Source organism: Apodemus sylvaticus, chromosome 20 (assembly GCF_947179515.1).
Source record: "Apodemus sylvaticus chromosome 20, mApoSyl1.1, whole genome shotgun sequence".
Classification (NCBI taxonomy): Eukaryota; Metazoa; Chordata; class Mammalia; order Rodentia; family Muridae; genus Apodemus; species Apodemus sylvaticus.
The window spans coordinates 5,071,755-5,086,819 of record NC_067491.1 but is presented as its reverse complement, the minus strand read 5'-3'; the positions used below and the strand labels follow the sequence as shown (position 1 = coordinate 5,086,819).

At 43.9% G+C, this 15,065-nt stretch overlaps 1 protein-coding gene and 2 non-coding genes across 3 annotated transcripts; all 3 read left to right on the top strand.

Annotated features, from left to right (window-relative positions):
* The first annotated feature begins 7,470 nt into the window (after positions 1 to 7,470).
* On the top strand, positions 7,471 to 14,121 carry Atp5f1b (ATP synthase F1 subunit beta). Its single transcript, XM_052164930.1, has 10 exons — positions 7,471 to 7,626; positions 8,066 to 8,248; positions 8,469 to 8,643; positions 9,467 to 9,588; positions 9,813 to 9,997; positions 10,330 to 10,488; positions 10,572 to 10,694; positions 12,278 to 12,490; positions 12,885 to 13,086; positions 13,858 to 14,121. The coding sequence occupies exons 1-10, from the start codon at positions 7,500 to 7,502 to the stop codon at positions 13,956 to 13,958; spliced, it is 1,590 nt and encodes a 529-aa protein (XP_052020890.1). The 5' UTR covers positions 7,471 to 7,499; the 3' UTR covers positions 13,959 to 14,121.
* LOC127671389 (small nucleolar RNA SNORD59) lies at positions 8,319 to 8,394 on the top strand. The gene has a single exon (XR_007974748.1). It is a non-coding gene; the product is annotated as a small nucleolar RNA SNORD59 (small nucleolar RNA).
* Positions 9,665 to 9,736, top strand: LOC127671388 (small nucleolar RNA SNORD59). Its single transcript, XR_007974747.1, has one exon. It is a non-coding gene; the product is annotated as a small nucleolar RNA SNORD59 (small nucleolar RNA).
* Positions 14,122 to 15,065: the final 944 nt, after the last annotated feature.

Here is a 15,065-nt window from a genome sequence, read left to right as displayed (position 1 = left end):
AGTGGCTGTTCTGAAGTTCATAACTGGGAGCATCAACAATTTTATGAAAATTACCAGCTGGGCAGTGGTGGCGCACACCTGGTCTACAAAGTGAGTTCCAGGACAGCCAGGGCTATACAGAGAAACCCTATCTCGAAAAAAACCAAATCCAAAAAAAGATAAAAACGTTTTATTCCCTGAATATAAGTGTCTTTACTTGCCTGTATGTCCACCACATACATGCCTGGATTCAGAGATGGCCATATCCCTTGTGTGATGGTTTGTATATGGTCAGCCCAGGAGGTGGCACTATTAGAACCTGAGGCCTTGTTCAGGTAGGCGTGTCACTGGCTTTAAGAACCTCATCCTAGCTCCCTGGAAGTCAGTATTCTGTTAAGAGCCTTCAGGTGAAAATGTAGAAGTATTCAGTTCCTCCTACCTGGATGCCGCCATGTCCCTGCCTTGATAATGGACTGAGCTTCTGAACATGTAAGCCAGCCACAATTAAATGTCTTTATAAGACTTGCCTTGGTCATGGTGTCTGTTTGCAGGAGTAAAACCCTGCCTAAGAAACCTTGGTACTGGGGACTGGAGATGGCTCAACTGTTATGCTCACAACCATGTGTAATGGGATCTGATGCACTCTTCTGGTGTGTCTGAAAACAGCTACAGTGTACTCATAAGTAAATCTTAGAAAAAAAGAAAGAGAAGAAAGAAAAAGAAGGAAAGAAAGAAAACGATACTGAAGTCACAGTTGTAAGTTTCCCTACTGGCACTGGAAACCAAACTCTGAGCCTCTGCATGAGCAGCCCGCTAGCTCCCAACCAACCACTGAGCCATCCAGCCCCCGAGCCTCTATATAAAGTAACTACCTCTAGATGGCTCAGCACTTCAGAGTACTGGTACAGGTTCAATTCCTTGCACTATATAACTAACTCCAGTCCCAGTGAATCTCACTGACATCCTTTGCTGATTTCAGAGAGGATGGACTACATGCAGACAAAACAGCCATATGCATAATTTTAAAAATACTCTGTTTAAACTGGGCGGTGGTGGCGCACGCCTGTAATCCCAGCACTCTGGGAGGCAGAGGCAGGCGGATTTCTGAGTTTGAGGCCAGCCTGGTCTACAGAGTGAGTTCCAAGACGGCCAGGGCTACACAGAAAAACCCTGTCTGGGGGGGGGGGGGGAAACAAACCAAAAACAAAAAAAACAAACAAACAAACAAAAAATCTGTTTAATGCTTAGAACAGCCCAGTGAGATTACTGGCCCCATTATTGTCCCTTTCATAAATCAACTAATACAGAAATTACTTGTCTGATAATAACTAGCAAATAATAAGATCAAGGTTCTGCCCTGGTCTGGCCTCTGTTTTCTTTATGTATTTTAGCTGAATACCTCATACTTCAGCTCCAGATATGAAGAGTCACATGCATGACAGTCTCAACTAAAGAGCTTGCTTGGGGTTGGAGCAATGACTCAGCACTTCAATCCCGCAGTTCAATGGAGGACCAGAGTTCAATCCCAGCACGGCTCACAACTGTCTGTAAATTCCAGGGGATCTGTAGTGGATAGTCCTGGTTGTCAACTATATCTGGAATGAACTACAATCCAGAATTGGAAGGTTCAAATGTGATCCTAATCTGGAGGCTGAGAGATACAAGTTTTTTACCTAGATCTTGGCATGGAGATCTTGAAGCACAGTGACTATGAATTCCAAAAGGTTAAAACAAGGAGATCTCAGAGTTCAAGGTCATCTGGGATTAAAGGCGTGGAGGGGTTGGTTGCATATGCCTTTAATCTGGGCTACACCCTCTGCTGGAGACCTACTTAAGGACAATGGAAGAAGGAAAACTCATTCCTTGTTCTTTGCCTGCTTGCCACGTGGGACTGAAGGATTGGATCCTTGGACTTCCATCCACAGCTGCTGCTCACCATTGTTGGGGAGTTGGACTACAGACTGTAAGTCATCAACAAATTCCCTAACTGTATAGAGACTGCCCATATGTTCTGTGACTCTAGAGAACCCTGACTAATACAGGATCCAACACACTCACAAAGATATATACAGGCAAAACATGCACATAAAATTTAAAAAAAAAAAAAAAAAAGCGCTTGTGAGGCAGAGGCCTGCTGAAGCCTGTGAATTTAAAACCAGCCTGGTCTATATAGCAAGTTACACAGTGAGACTCTGTCTCTACAAAGAAAAAAGGTTTTTTTTTTGTTTTGTTTTGTTTGGTTTGCTTTGGTTTGGTTTTTGTTTTTGAGACAGGGTTTCTCTGTAGCCCTGACTGTCCTGGAAAAAAAAAAAAACAGAATGTTCGCCCACTGTCATGACAGGAAGCAGGCAGGCATAGTGCTGGAAAAGTAGCTGAGAGCCTCTGAACCCACCCCTGGTGACAACTATGCCATCCCTACTTGGACAGGACCTTGGTTCCTAATCCTTCTCAAACCTCTCCGCTCTCTGGGAACTAAGCATTCAAATGCCTCAAAGTGGGGGAAGTAGAGGACTAGAGCGGCAGCTCAGGAGTTGAGAGCACTTGCTCTTGCAGGGTTCCAGCCCAGACATCTGTGTGAGGTGGCACAAAACCATCTGTAATGCTTGTTCTGGGAGACCCAATACTATCTTTTGACCTGCTAGGCCAAAACACTCAGTACCCATACACATTAAAAAACAGAAGCGGGGTAGCCGGGCGGTGGTGGACACGCCTGTAATCCCAGCACTCTGGGAGGCAGAGGCAGGCAGATTTCTGAGTTCAAGGCCAGCCTGGTCTACAGAGTGAGTTCCAGAACAGCCAGGATTACACAGAGAAACCCTGTCTTGAAAAACCAACCAATCAAACAAACAAACAAAAACAAACAAACAAAAAAACCCCCACCAAAACCAGAAAGGGTTAAAATGTAGCTCCTCAGCCAGGCGGCGAATCCAAAAAAAAAAAAAAAAGAAACCAAAAAAAAAAAATGTAGCTCCCATTTTTTTCCTTCAGGGTACCCTTGTATATTCTTGTTATTACAGCATATGTGATAGTGGACAGAGGCAGGGGAAATCTTACATTTACAGTCAACGTGGGTGCCAGAAACTGTCCCCAAAAGTGGATGTAGCTAGAGAAATCGCTCAGTGTCCAGTGCTTGTCTAACACGTGTGAAGCCCCAGAATCACAAATGCTCAATGTCCTATGCTTAGATGCAGACCATTCAACTTATTTCCCACATGGAATGAGTTCCAACCTGTTAAACTCAAATGGATTTAGACATTCTATGTGACTTGTGAAATTCTTGATATTAGTAATTTACTAATTTTGAGACAAAGTTTTGCTATGAGCCTTGAGTGGTCTGAGTTCCCTATATAGATAGAAATGGTGGGGGGCTGTCTGAATAACTGTGTGCCGCTCTGCCTGGCTCTTTGTTTGTTTTAGATGGGGGTCTCTTGTAGCCAGGATGACCTTGAGTTTATGATCTTCCTACTTTTACAAGTACTTCCATTTATTTGGAGGAAGGCAGGCACGAAGTAAGAGGAAAGTACACAGGACTTGTTTCTTCTCTCCTACCACAGGAGATCTTGGGATGGAGTTCAGATCATCAGCTTTGCTAAGGCTATTAGTGCACTGGCTGGTTTTGAGTGACAACTTGACACAGGCTGGAGTCAGAGAAGGATCTTCACTTGGGGAAGTGCCTCCATGAGATCCAGCTGTGGGGCATTTTCTCAATTAGTGATCAAGGGGGGAGGGCTCACTGTGGGTGGTGCCATCCCTGGGCTGGTAGTCCTGGGTTCTATAAGAGAGCAGACTGAGCAAGCCAGGGGAAGCAAGCCAGTAAGGAGCATCTCTCCATGGCCTCTGCATCAGCTCCTGCTTCCTGATCTGCATGAGTTCCAGTCCTGACCTCCTTTAGGGATGAAAACAGCAGTGTGGAAGTGTAAGTGGAATAAACCCTTTCCTCCGCAACTTGCTTCTGGTCATGAAGTCTGTGCAAGAATAGAAACCCTAACTAGCCGGGCCGTGGTGGCTCACGCCTGTAATCCCAGCACTCTGGGAGGCAGAGGCAGGCAGATTTCTGAGTTTGAGGCCAGTCTGGTCTACAGAGTGAGTTCCAGGACAGCCAGGGCTACACAGAGAAACCCTGTCTTGAAAAAAAAACAAATTCAAAAAAAAAAAAAAAAAAAAAAGAAAGAAAGAAAGAAAAAGAAAAGAAAGAAGAAACCCTAACTAAGACACCCAGCTTCCTGGGTCCTATTCTCACTGCTCCGGTGCTGGAATTATAGGCACCTGTCACATACCTGGTTTTATGAGGTTCAGTGCTATACTTGCAAAGTTATATCTCAAACCCCAAGTATTGACCAAACTGCCCCTGTCATCTTAATTTTTTATTTTGGAGGTGAAGGGCCATGCTAGTGGTGACCAAACCGAGGAAAGCAGAGAGGAAGATCATGGAATCTTTCTGACAGGCACTCTGACAGGAACAGTAAGCTCCAGGTTCATTGAAAAGACTCTGTCTTAAAACATAACCTGGGGTGTGGAGGCATACATCATTAATACCAAGATTTAGGATCCTGGGGCTGGTAGATCCCTGGGAGTTCGAGGCCAGTCTGGTCTATGCTGAGAGTTCCAGGGGTTATATAGAGTGGTCCTGTCTCCAAAATACCAAAATATACAAGAATTATTTATCGAAAAAACCAAAAAAAAAGATTTATTTATTATATGTAAGTATACTGTAGCTGTCTTCAGACACCGCAGAAGAGAGCATCAGGTCTCATTACGGATGGTTGTGAGCTACCATGTGGTTGCTGGGATTTGAACTCAGGACCTTTGGAAGAGCAGTCAGTGCTCTTAACTGCTGAGCCATCTCTCCAGCCCACCAAAAGATAATAGAAAATAAATAAGGTGGAGGAGGGCTGGAGAGATGTCTTAGTGGTTAAGAGCACTGGCTATATTTTAAAAGGACCCAGATTCTATTCCCAGTGCAGAGAGGAGAATCACAACTGTTTGTAACTTTAGGATTTAAATGCCCTCTTCTGGCCTCAGAGGGTAACACACATCCACATGATGCATGAAATACATGACGGCAAAACAGCCATATACATTTATATAAAGAAACAGCCATATACATTTATATAAAGAAACATCCATATGCATTTATTTAAAGAAACAGCCATATACATTTATATAAAGAAACAGCCATATGCATTTATATAAAGAAACAGCCATATGCATTTATATAAAGAAACAGCCATATGCATTTATATAAAGAAACAGCCATATGCATTTATATAAAGAAACAGCCATATACATTTTATAAAGAAACAGCCATATGCATTTATATAAAGAAACAGCCATATACATTTATATAAAGAAACAGCCATATACATTTATATAAAGAAACAGCCATATACATTTATATAAAGAAACAGCCATATACATTTATATAAAGAAACGGCCATATGCATTTATATAAAGAAACAGCCATATACATTTATATAAAGAAACAGCCATATACATTTATATAAAGAAACAGCCATATGCATTTATATAAAGAAACAGCCATATGCATTTATATAAAGAAACAGCCATATACATTTATATAAAGAAACAGCCATATACATTTATATAAAGAAACAGCCATATGCATTTATATAAAGAAACAGCCATATGCATTTATATAAAGAAACAGCCATATGCATTTATATAAACAGCCATATACATTTATATAAAGAAACAGCCATATGCATTTATATAAAGAAACAGCCATATACATTTATATAAAGAAACAGCCATATACATTTATATAAAGAAACAGCTATATACATTTATATAAAGAAACAGCCATATACATTTATATAAAGAAACAAGTTGAAGAGTGAGTGAAGACAACCCCAGAAATCAACCTCTGCATTCCAAGGTTTCTCTGGGTAGTCCTGGCTGTCCTGGAACTCTCTCTGTAGACCAGGCTGGCCTCAAACTCAGAAACCTGCTTGCCTCTGCTTCCTAAGTGCTGAGATTAAAGGCATGTGCCACCACTCCCCAGCTCAGCACCCACATTGGTCTATACCCTTATCTCATTCTCTATTGGGACAGTTTCTCACTACATATCCCTGATTTTTGATTCAAGTTGATTTGTGTGCGTGTGTGTCAGTGTTTTGCCTGCATGCATTGTTTTCGTAGCGCCCATGAGTCCAGAGAGCACATGACTGCAGTGTTTCTAGAGGCCAGGAGATGGTGTTGGATTCCTGGAATTACAGCAGTTGCCAGCTGCACAATATGCATACTGGGAACTGAATTGCTGACCTCTTTGAGAGCAGTATATGTTTTTATCCACTGAGAGTCTCACCAGACCAGCCTCTTAATTCTTTATATTATATCCTTGGATCCTATTATTCTTCTGTCCCATATTTCTTTCTTCTACTTGCTAATCATATATTGATTTTTTTCTGTTTGTTTTTTGTTTTTCTGAGACAGGGTTTCTCTGTATAGTCCTGGCTATCCTGGAACTCACTCTGTAGACCAGGCTGGCCTTGAACTCAGAAATCCACCTGCTCTGCCTCCCAAGTGCTGGGATTAAAGGTGTGCAGCACCACTGCCAGGCTCAGCCTCCACTTACATTCAAAAGTCCTTTGAGACCCGGCTCAGGGAGAACCCTATAGGGTCATTTTTTTTCACCTTATCTATAACCAAACCGAAGGAATGTGGTTTCAGGCAAACGTTCGTTTAGCATATTCTTCCTTTCTACTTTACTTTATGGATTTCTGCACACATATCATAGCCAAGGTCTATTACTTCTGACCTTCCGTTTTGTGTTTGAGACAGGGTCTCAGGGGCTAAAGTTGGCTGCTAGAACTCTTGACCCTGTACCACCTGTTCTGGAATTACAGGGTTCTGTCAGCCGGTCTGCTTAGGGCAATTTCTTTACATGATTAGGTGACTCAAAATTACCCCTCGAGAGTTACAAATAACCTTGTCTCCTCGATGCAGAACATCTGTTGAAGGATGGGTTGCTTTAATTTCTCTCGGTTGCACGGATTTAAATAATAAATAGACTCCAGGTTTTGGACCTGCTGGGCCTCCTGGAAACTTCCACCCTCACTACTGTGGAAGAAACTCCACGTTTTGGAACCACAGATGGCCCCTGACTTTCAGGGCGCCACCACTCAACCTGCGCAGCTGTCTCCTAATTCAAGGTCCAAGGACAGTCAAAGACGGCCTAGTGTACTCGTAGAACGGAACCCCGCCCCTTTATTTCAACGTAATTCCGCCAAAAACTCTTCCCTACTGACTTTCCTATGGCCCAATTAGGTTTCGAGGCTTAGAGGAAGGCTACTCCAATTAAAAAAGGGGTTTTCAGATTGGCACCAGTTTTGACCAATAGATGATGAGCCCCGAGTTTTTTACCCTATAGAAGCGTCAGTGATGATGACGAACAGCAATATCATTCAATGACTGTGCCTATAGCGGAGGCTGCCCCGCCCCAGCTGCAGGACCCTTGGTGGGGACCCGCTGCAGTGCTCAGTCTCCACCCGGACTCCGCCATGTTGAGTCTTGTGGGGCGTGTGGCCTCGGCCTCGGCCTCCGGGGCCTTGCGGGGACTCAGCCCTTCGGTGGCGCTGCCACAGGCGCAGCTTCTACTGCGAGCAGCTCCCGCCGGGGTCCATCCTGGTAAGCGCCTTCCTGGAAGAGGGAGCGAGGTTCTTCTCCCCGTGACCTTGAGCTTGGGCCTAACGTATCGGTTCTCCATAAAGATCTCGGGTCAGCGGACTACTGTCCAGCCGCGGACTGCAAGGACAGTCGCCCGTGGGAGGGAGCGTTGATCGAACCTGCAGTGCCCTATTTTGTGACGCTAAAGTGGCGGGCAGCTGCCTTGACCTTGAGGTTTTGATGGTGATACCAAACTCAAGGATAATGGCGGTTTTGTGCACGAGGTTGGGAAAGCAGTGCGGGCGGGTTCCCGATTGTAGCGTTGCTTTCACGCGGCTCCTTATCGTGCAGGAGACTTAGTCTGGGCGCAACTAGCTTTCCCTTGTGGGATAAATCGGGGATTCCGGTGACCTTAAGCTGTCCTAACACCAGCGCCTTCCAATATCTTTTTGTCTGCTAGCCAGAGACTATGCGGCGCAGGCGTCTGCGGCCCCGAAGGCAGGCGGCGCCACTGGGCGAATCGTGGCAGTCATCGGCGCCGTGGTGGACGTCCAGTTCGATGAGGGATTACCACCCATCCTGAATGCCCTGGAAGTGCAAGGCAGGGATAGCAGACTGGTTTTGGAGGTGGCCCAGCATTTAGGTAAGTAGGACGTTTTAGGTGGTGGCAAAGAGCTTGATAAGCTTAAATATCACAAGATCCGTGCCATTGCCCTTCTGTGATGACTTTACCCAAATGACTTTCGTTCTTCTGAGTTTGCTGAAGCCACACTCAGGTACTGAGAGAGGGAGGCTTGTGCGCTCTTGATTACCCTTCCTTACAAACTGTTAGGTGCTTATAACGTCTTAATGGTGTTTGACAGGGGAGAGCACGGTCAGAACTATTGCTATGGACGGCACTGAAGGCTTGGTTAGAGGCCAGAAAGTACTGGATTCAGGTGCACCAATCAAAATTCCTGTGGGTCCTGAGACCTTGGGCAGAATCATGAATGTCATTGGAGAACCTATTGATGAGAGAGGCCCCATCAAAACCAAACAGTAAGTTTCTCATTGCATTTGTGAACATAGGGACTTTTTCTTGCAGTTTTACAGAATAGGGTAATAACTGGTAGTCAAGCAAAGTATTCCTACAGTACTACTTCAATTTCTGCTGTATTCAGTTATCGAAAATAAAGATACAGAAGTTTGGATTGTTGAAAGCTTGCCACACAGAACCCCTCATTAATTATATAAAGATTGTTCAGCCGGGTGGTGGTGGCGCATGCCTGTAATCCCAAGACTTGGGGAGGCAGAGGCAGGCGGATTTCTGAGTTCAAGGCCAGCCTGGTCTACAGAGTGAGTTCCAGGACAGCCAGGGCTATACAGAGAAATCCTGTCTTGAAAAAACCAACCCCCCCCCCCAAAAAAAAAAAGCTGTGTTCATGGCTTACATTATGGATTCTCTAAAATGTACAGATTTTTTTTTAATTGGTACATAAAGAAATTTTATTATATTAAGTTCGGTAAAAGGAAAATATTGGGGCTAGAGAGATAGATGGCTTAGTGGTTAAGAGCACTGACTGCTGAGTTCAAATCCCAGCAAGCACATGGTGGCTCACAACCATCTGTAACAAGATCTGACTCCCTCTTCTGGAGTGTCTGAAGACAGCTACAGTGTACTTAGATATAATAAATAAATAAATCTTTAAAAAAAAAAGGAAAATATCAGGAAAGAAGATTAAATAAGCAAAATTCTTGATTGCAGAGAGTTAGACGTCGTATGTCAGCTTGCTTGGACCAGATTAGCCGTGACGGTTAGCGGTGACTTTCCAGCATGGTGGCTCGCTGCTGGTTGCTGATCCTTCTCTCCCTGACCGCACAGGTTCGCCCCCATCCACGCTGAGGCTCCTGAGTTCGTAGAGATGAGTGTTGAGCAGGAGATCCTGGTGACTGGGATAAAGGTTGTGGATCTGCTGGCCCCATACGCCAAGGGGGGGAAGATCGGTACGTCGGGTTTTGGTCCATATGTTCCAATTAGAGTAAAGATCAGAAACAGCATCTTTTGAATGTGCTTTGAAAGCCTTCTTTGATGATCAGCTTCTGACTTTCGTTCTTCTGAATTTGCTGAAGCCAGATGCCGTTCCTGAGAAGGAAGATGGACAGAACTGAACATTTTTTGAAGTTTAATTTGGGCATGCAGAGATCTGAAATATTTCTTCTTAACCTAGGACTCTTTGGAGGTGCTGGTGTGGGAAAGACAGTACTGATCATGGAGTTAATCAACAATGTTGCCAAAGCCCATGGTGGTTACTCTGTATTTGCTGGTGTTGGTGAGAGGACCCGTGAGGGTAATGATTTATACCATGAAATGATTGAATCTGGTGTTATCAACCTAAAAGATGCCACTTCCAAGGTGAGCTCTATTCAGAAACCTAGTGTGTTATATTTGATGTGGTGTGCCCCAAGTCATGTAAACAGAATACTTGTCTTTCCTACCACCATTTTCCAGAATACCAGTGTACATTTTTCTCTGGTTTAAGAGCTGATTTGAGGGTGTAGAATGGAAGTTGCTCACATAAGTCTTATTTTTAGTTCAGAAATTATTTTAAGTGTTTTGAATTTCCTGAAGTTTGCAAACCGAGACATTGGCATCTAGTAGGAGACTCCATTGGTGGTCTCTGTCTGACTGGGAATCCTGGGTTCCTTATTGCTCTGCCGGCTTTTCTGACTTGTGTGTGTTTACAGGTTTCGCTGGTGTATGGACAAATGAATGAACCACCTGGTGCTCGTGCCCGGGTAGCTCTGACGGGTCTGACCGTTGCTGAATACTTCAGAGACCAGGAAGGCCAAGATGTCCTGCTGTTTATTGACAACATCTTCCGCTTCACCCAGGCTGGCTCAGAGGTATGGTTTGTTGAACCAGTTGAGCGTATTAGAAGAAAGATGTAGACAGCCCAAGACCCATGTTGTTTACTTTTGTCTTTCAGGTATCTGCCTTATTGGGCAGAATCCCTTCTGCTGTGGGCTACCAGCCTACCCTAGCCACTGACATGGGTACAATGCAGGAAAGAATCACCACCACCAAGAAGGGATCTATCACCTCCGTGCAGGTAAGAAAAATTAAGTGGAGATAATAAAACCGTATTATACTTGGAGTTGGAAAGATGATTCACAGTTATGAATGCCTTTAGCTCTTTGGGTTGGCAGTCCCCATGTCAGATGGTTTACCATCTGTAACGCCAGCTCAGGAGATCTGGTGCCCTCTTAGCTTCCACAGGTACCTGCACACACAGTAAACATGTTCAGTCTGTGGTGGGAAGACAGAAAAAAACCATGTATGTGCTGGGTGAAGTGGCACTTAACTTTAATCCCATTACTTAGGAGGCAGAGGCAGGTGGATCTCTGTGAGATTGAAACCAGCCTGCCCTGTGTAGAGTTCTAAAACAACCGATGGTTCTAAGAAATAAAAGAACTCTTGCTACATCTCCATAGGGGCTTTATTTATTTATTGGAGGGGGCTGTTTGAGAAGAGTCTCATTATTTTGTAGCCTTGGAGTGTTTATTTGTTTTGCCTTGGAACTTTTTGATATATAAACCAGGCTGCCCTCTTATCTTAGAGATATATCTACCTGTCAAGGATTGGGATTAAATGCATGCATACTCCAAGGGGAATTTTAATTAGGAAGAGTTAATCAGTTAAAATAATGGTAAAATTATGTATTTCCATGCTAGATTGTAAAGGTTAAATTAGAAACAAATGCTTATTAGCTAGGCCTGTTATTACATACATAAACCTGGGATCTTAGCACCCGGGAAATATGCTGAAGGATCAGGAACTCAAGACTATTTCTATCTACATAGTGAATTCCTGGCTAACTTGACTGCATGACACTGTCTCAAACCAGAAAATGGGACATTCCTTAAGTAATTCTAAGGTAGTATGGCTGGAGAGATGGCTCAATAGTTAGAAGTGCTGTTTGTAGGCAGTTGGTGGTAGCCCACAGGAAGCAGAGGCAGGAAGATCTCACTGGTCTAGGGCAAATTCCAAGACAACCAGGGCTACATAGAAAAACCCTGTCTTGAAGAAGCAAACAACAAGTAAAGTACTTTCTGGAATTCTATTCCCAATACCTAATGGTGGCTCACAACCACCTGTAATTCCAGTTCCAGAGGACCTGATACCCTCTGGTACGTTGTATAGGTTCATTCATGCATATGGTGCACAATGAAAATACTTCGGTGGGGTTTTTGACATTCAGTTTGCTTGTGTGCAGATTTAGCTGGCCTGGTGCTCACTTTCTATTCTGCTTAGTTTCCCAACTCATAGCAGTCCTCCTGCCTCTGCGTCCTGAGAGTTGGGATTTAAGGCAGGAGCTGCTACATCTAGCTTTCATTGTTATCTTGCTTGTATGTTGTATATTCTGAGGCACACAACGAGCAAGCAACAACACATGAGCAAGATAACAGTGCTAAACAGACCTTATCAGGCATCCTCATGGTCATATTCACTGAGCTATTGCAGTGCAGGAACATTTTTTAAGAGCAAAACTTAAATAAAAGTTGGTACCATTAAAATAAAGTGTTAGCATAGTATGCTGACCCAGATAGGGAAAGGGACAGGCTTAAGCGGGAAGGAGTTGAGTTGCTGCTTATCTCCTGGGTTCTTTTTTTTTTTTTTTTTGACTTGCTTTAGGCTATCTATGTGCCCGCTGATGACCTGACTGACCCTGCCCCTGCAACTACCTTTGCCCATTTGGATGCCACCACTGTGCTGTCCCGGGCTATTGCTGAGTTGGGTATCTACCCAGCTGTGGACCCGTTGGACTCCACCTCTCGCATTATGGATCCCAACATTGTTGGCAATGAGCATTACGATGTCGCCCGAGGGGTGCAGAAAATCCTGCAGGTGAGTGTCTTTCTCTGTGGGGTCAGTGGCCATCAAACTCTAAGGAATTTGAGAACTAGTTTTTTTTTTCTAGTCATTTGTGTGAGCAAGGAAAATTGAGAATGCTGATGAGGTGTGCCCAGTTTCAGGGTAATGTACTTCACCCTTAGAATCCAGTTGTCAGCCTGGCAATAGTGGTGCACACCTTTAATCCCAACACGAGGAGGCAGAGACCAGCCTGGTCTACAGGGATAGTTCTAGGATAGCCAAGGCTACACAAAGAAACTGTCTCAAAAAAAAATCAGTTGTTCTCTAATGTAATTGAATAGGCAGAATAAAACACTCACCTTGTCTGCCGCCACCTGGAACTTCAGCAGTGTGCACGTAACTCTCCTGTCATCTTGCCTGCCTTTAGGACTACAAATCTCTCCAGGACATCATTGCCATCTTGGGTATGGATGAACTTTCTGAGGAAGATAAATTGACTGTGTCCCGGGCAAGGAAGATACAGCGCTTCTTGTCCCAGCCATTCCAGGTTGCTGAGGTCTTCACAGGTCACATGGGAAAACTGGTGCCTCTGAAGGAGACCATTAAAGGATTTCAGCAGATTTTAGCAGGTGAGGGTTGTTTTTTGTTTTTGTTTTTTTTTAAATCCTACCTATGAAGATGAGAGAAAACTAAAGTCTTCTCAATCTAACATGATAGATTGTATATATGGTCTACCTTTCTTAAAGAGGCCATCATCCTGCCTTCCATTTAACTGTCCCATGTCACTGAGTTCAAAGTGAGAATTTTAACTCAGGTGCTCTAAACTATGGGTTTTTCTGGGTAGAACCAGCTGTCCTGGTACTGTGTAGATCAAGTGTTTTGTTTGTTTGTTTTTTGTTATCTTTAAGTGCTTGTGTGTCTGAATGCATGTATATGCATACATGATCCCATGAGGGGTTAGATTCCCCCAGGAACAGCCAGTGGGGAGGTAAGAAGAGGTGTCAGGTCACTGGAGTTAGAGGTGCTAGAGCAGTAGTCAGGGTTAAGCTACCACTCCAGCCCCAAACTTATATTCTTGATCTATTACACCTTGTCTTAAATGACACATACACTGGCATGAAGGCAGAACACTGTATACATAATACATCTTTAAAAACATTTACACTTGGATGGGGGTGGTTATGATGCACACCGTTAGTGCCAGTACTCCTAAATAGATCTCTAGCAGCTTGAGCTCCAGGCCAGCCAGAAACACACCCCGACCCCCCAGAAACCCCAAAAGTAAATTTCATTTGGAAGTTTAAGAAAAGTTCCCTTGCATGAAAAGAACAGTGGGCTCAAGTGGTGAGTGCACACTTTGCAGAACGCTGTAGTGCTGACTACGCTCTTCCTCTATGTAGGTGACTATGACCATCTCCCAGAACAAGCCTTCTACATGGTGGGACCCATTGAAGAAGCTGTGGCAAAAGCTGATAAGCTGGCAGAAGAGCATGGGTCGTGAGCAGCCAGACCTTCAGCCAAACGCAGCACTGCACTGACCTCTCCATGCGGATGGATAGCTCAGTTTTCCATGTAGGCCACACAAGAAAGAGCCTTGATTGAAGATGTGATGTTCTCTCTGAAGAGTATTTAAAGTTTTCAATAAAGTACATACATACCCCTCATTTATGTCTGTTTATCTTGCTTCTGAAACAGCTTACAATTGAGCTCACGGTGAGAGGCTGCGTTTAGGAAGTCATGTACGTTAGAAACAGGATTATCAAAAAGATCGATTAATGAGATTCTATGGGCCTTGTGTTGTTTCATAATAGGCTCAGCTTTGGTTCTTAGGAAAATTTTTGTTTTTGCTTCAAGTATCAGTAAACTTTTCCTGGGGAAAACAGATGGACTTACTCAAGACTAAGTTTTTAGGAAATGTTGAATCTCGGTCACAATTGAGGGTCTTGGCTCTCATACTTCAGAAAGTTCCTAATAAATTGCCAGATATTTGGACAAGCCTACCTGTGCATGTTTGTGTTTGAGTCTGCAGGGCAAAACAAAAAACATAATGTCTGCTAAGATCCCTTATGAAATTTTGGAAGATATAATGGTGTTATGAAAAGTAATTTTTATAGTGTTGCCATTGGGCTTTTGAAAAGCAGTACTTCTTCATAAAATGTGTACCTTACTGCACACTATGCTAGGATGTATTTTGTGCCTACAACGTGTCTGAGCCCAGCTAGTGGCCTCTTGTGGAAGCATTTGAGACTACAAGAACTGCAATCTCACCATTTTGAAATCTATTAAAGGCTATTTGCAAGGAGGTACTAATGTCACTTAATGACTATTTACAAACCAGTTGAAGTTGGCCTGGGGCGGAGCCTACATCTATAAGCTCCACCTTGCAAGTGCTCCTGACAGCTGAACTCCCAATTCAACCTGAAGGGCTCTGGGAGAGAGGTTCCATCTGTCTGTGACGTCCTTGGCTCCAGTCCCTCCTGTGTCATGATCGGGACAGAAGGTGGCGCCCCTGAGTTGCCTGTTGTCGGTAGTTTGCTCTCGGAGCTTGGGTTGGGGGGAATGCTGTTGTGAGGGGACACCTCCAGATCCTGTCTGAAGTGGGCAAAAA

Excerpts from the sequence above, each read along its gene's own strand:
- Atp5f1b (XM_052164930.1), top strand. The coding sequence starts at position 7,500 with ATGTTGAGTCTTGTGGGGCGTGTGGCCTCGGCCTCGGCCTCCGGGGCC. Across the intron at positions 7,627-8,065 it reads TCCCGCCGGGGTCCATCCTG|CCAGAGACTATGCGGCGCAG; the intron begins GTAAGCGCCTTC and ends TTTGTCTGCTAG. Across the intron at positions 12,491-12,884 it reads GGGTGCAGAAAATCCTGCAG|GACTACAAATCTCTCCAGGA; the intron begins GTGAGTGTCTTT and ends GCCTGCCTTTAG.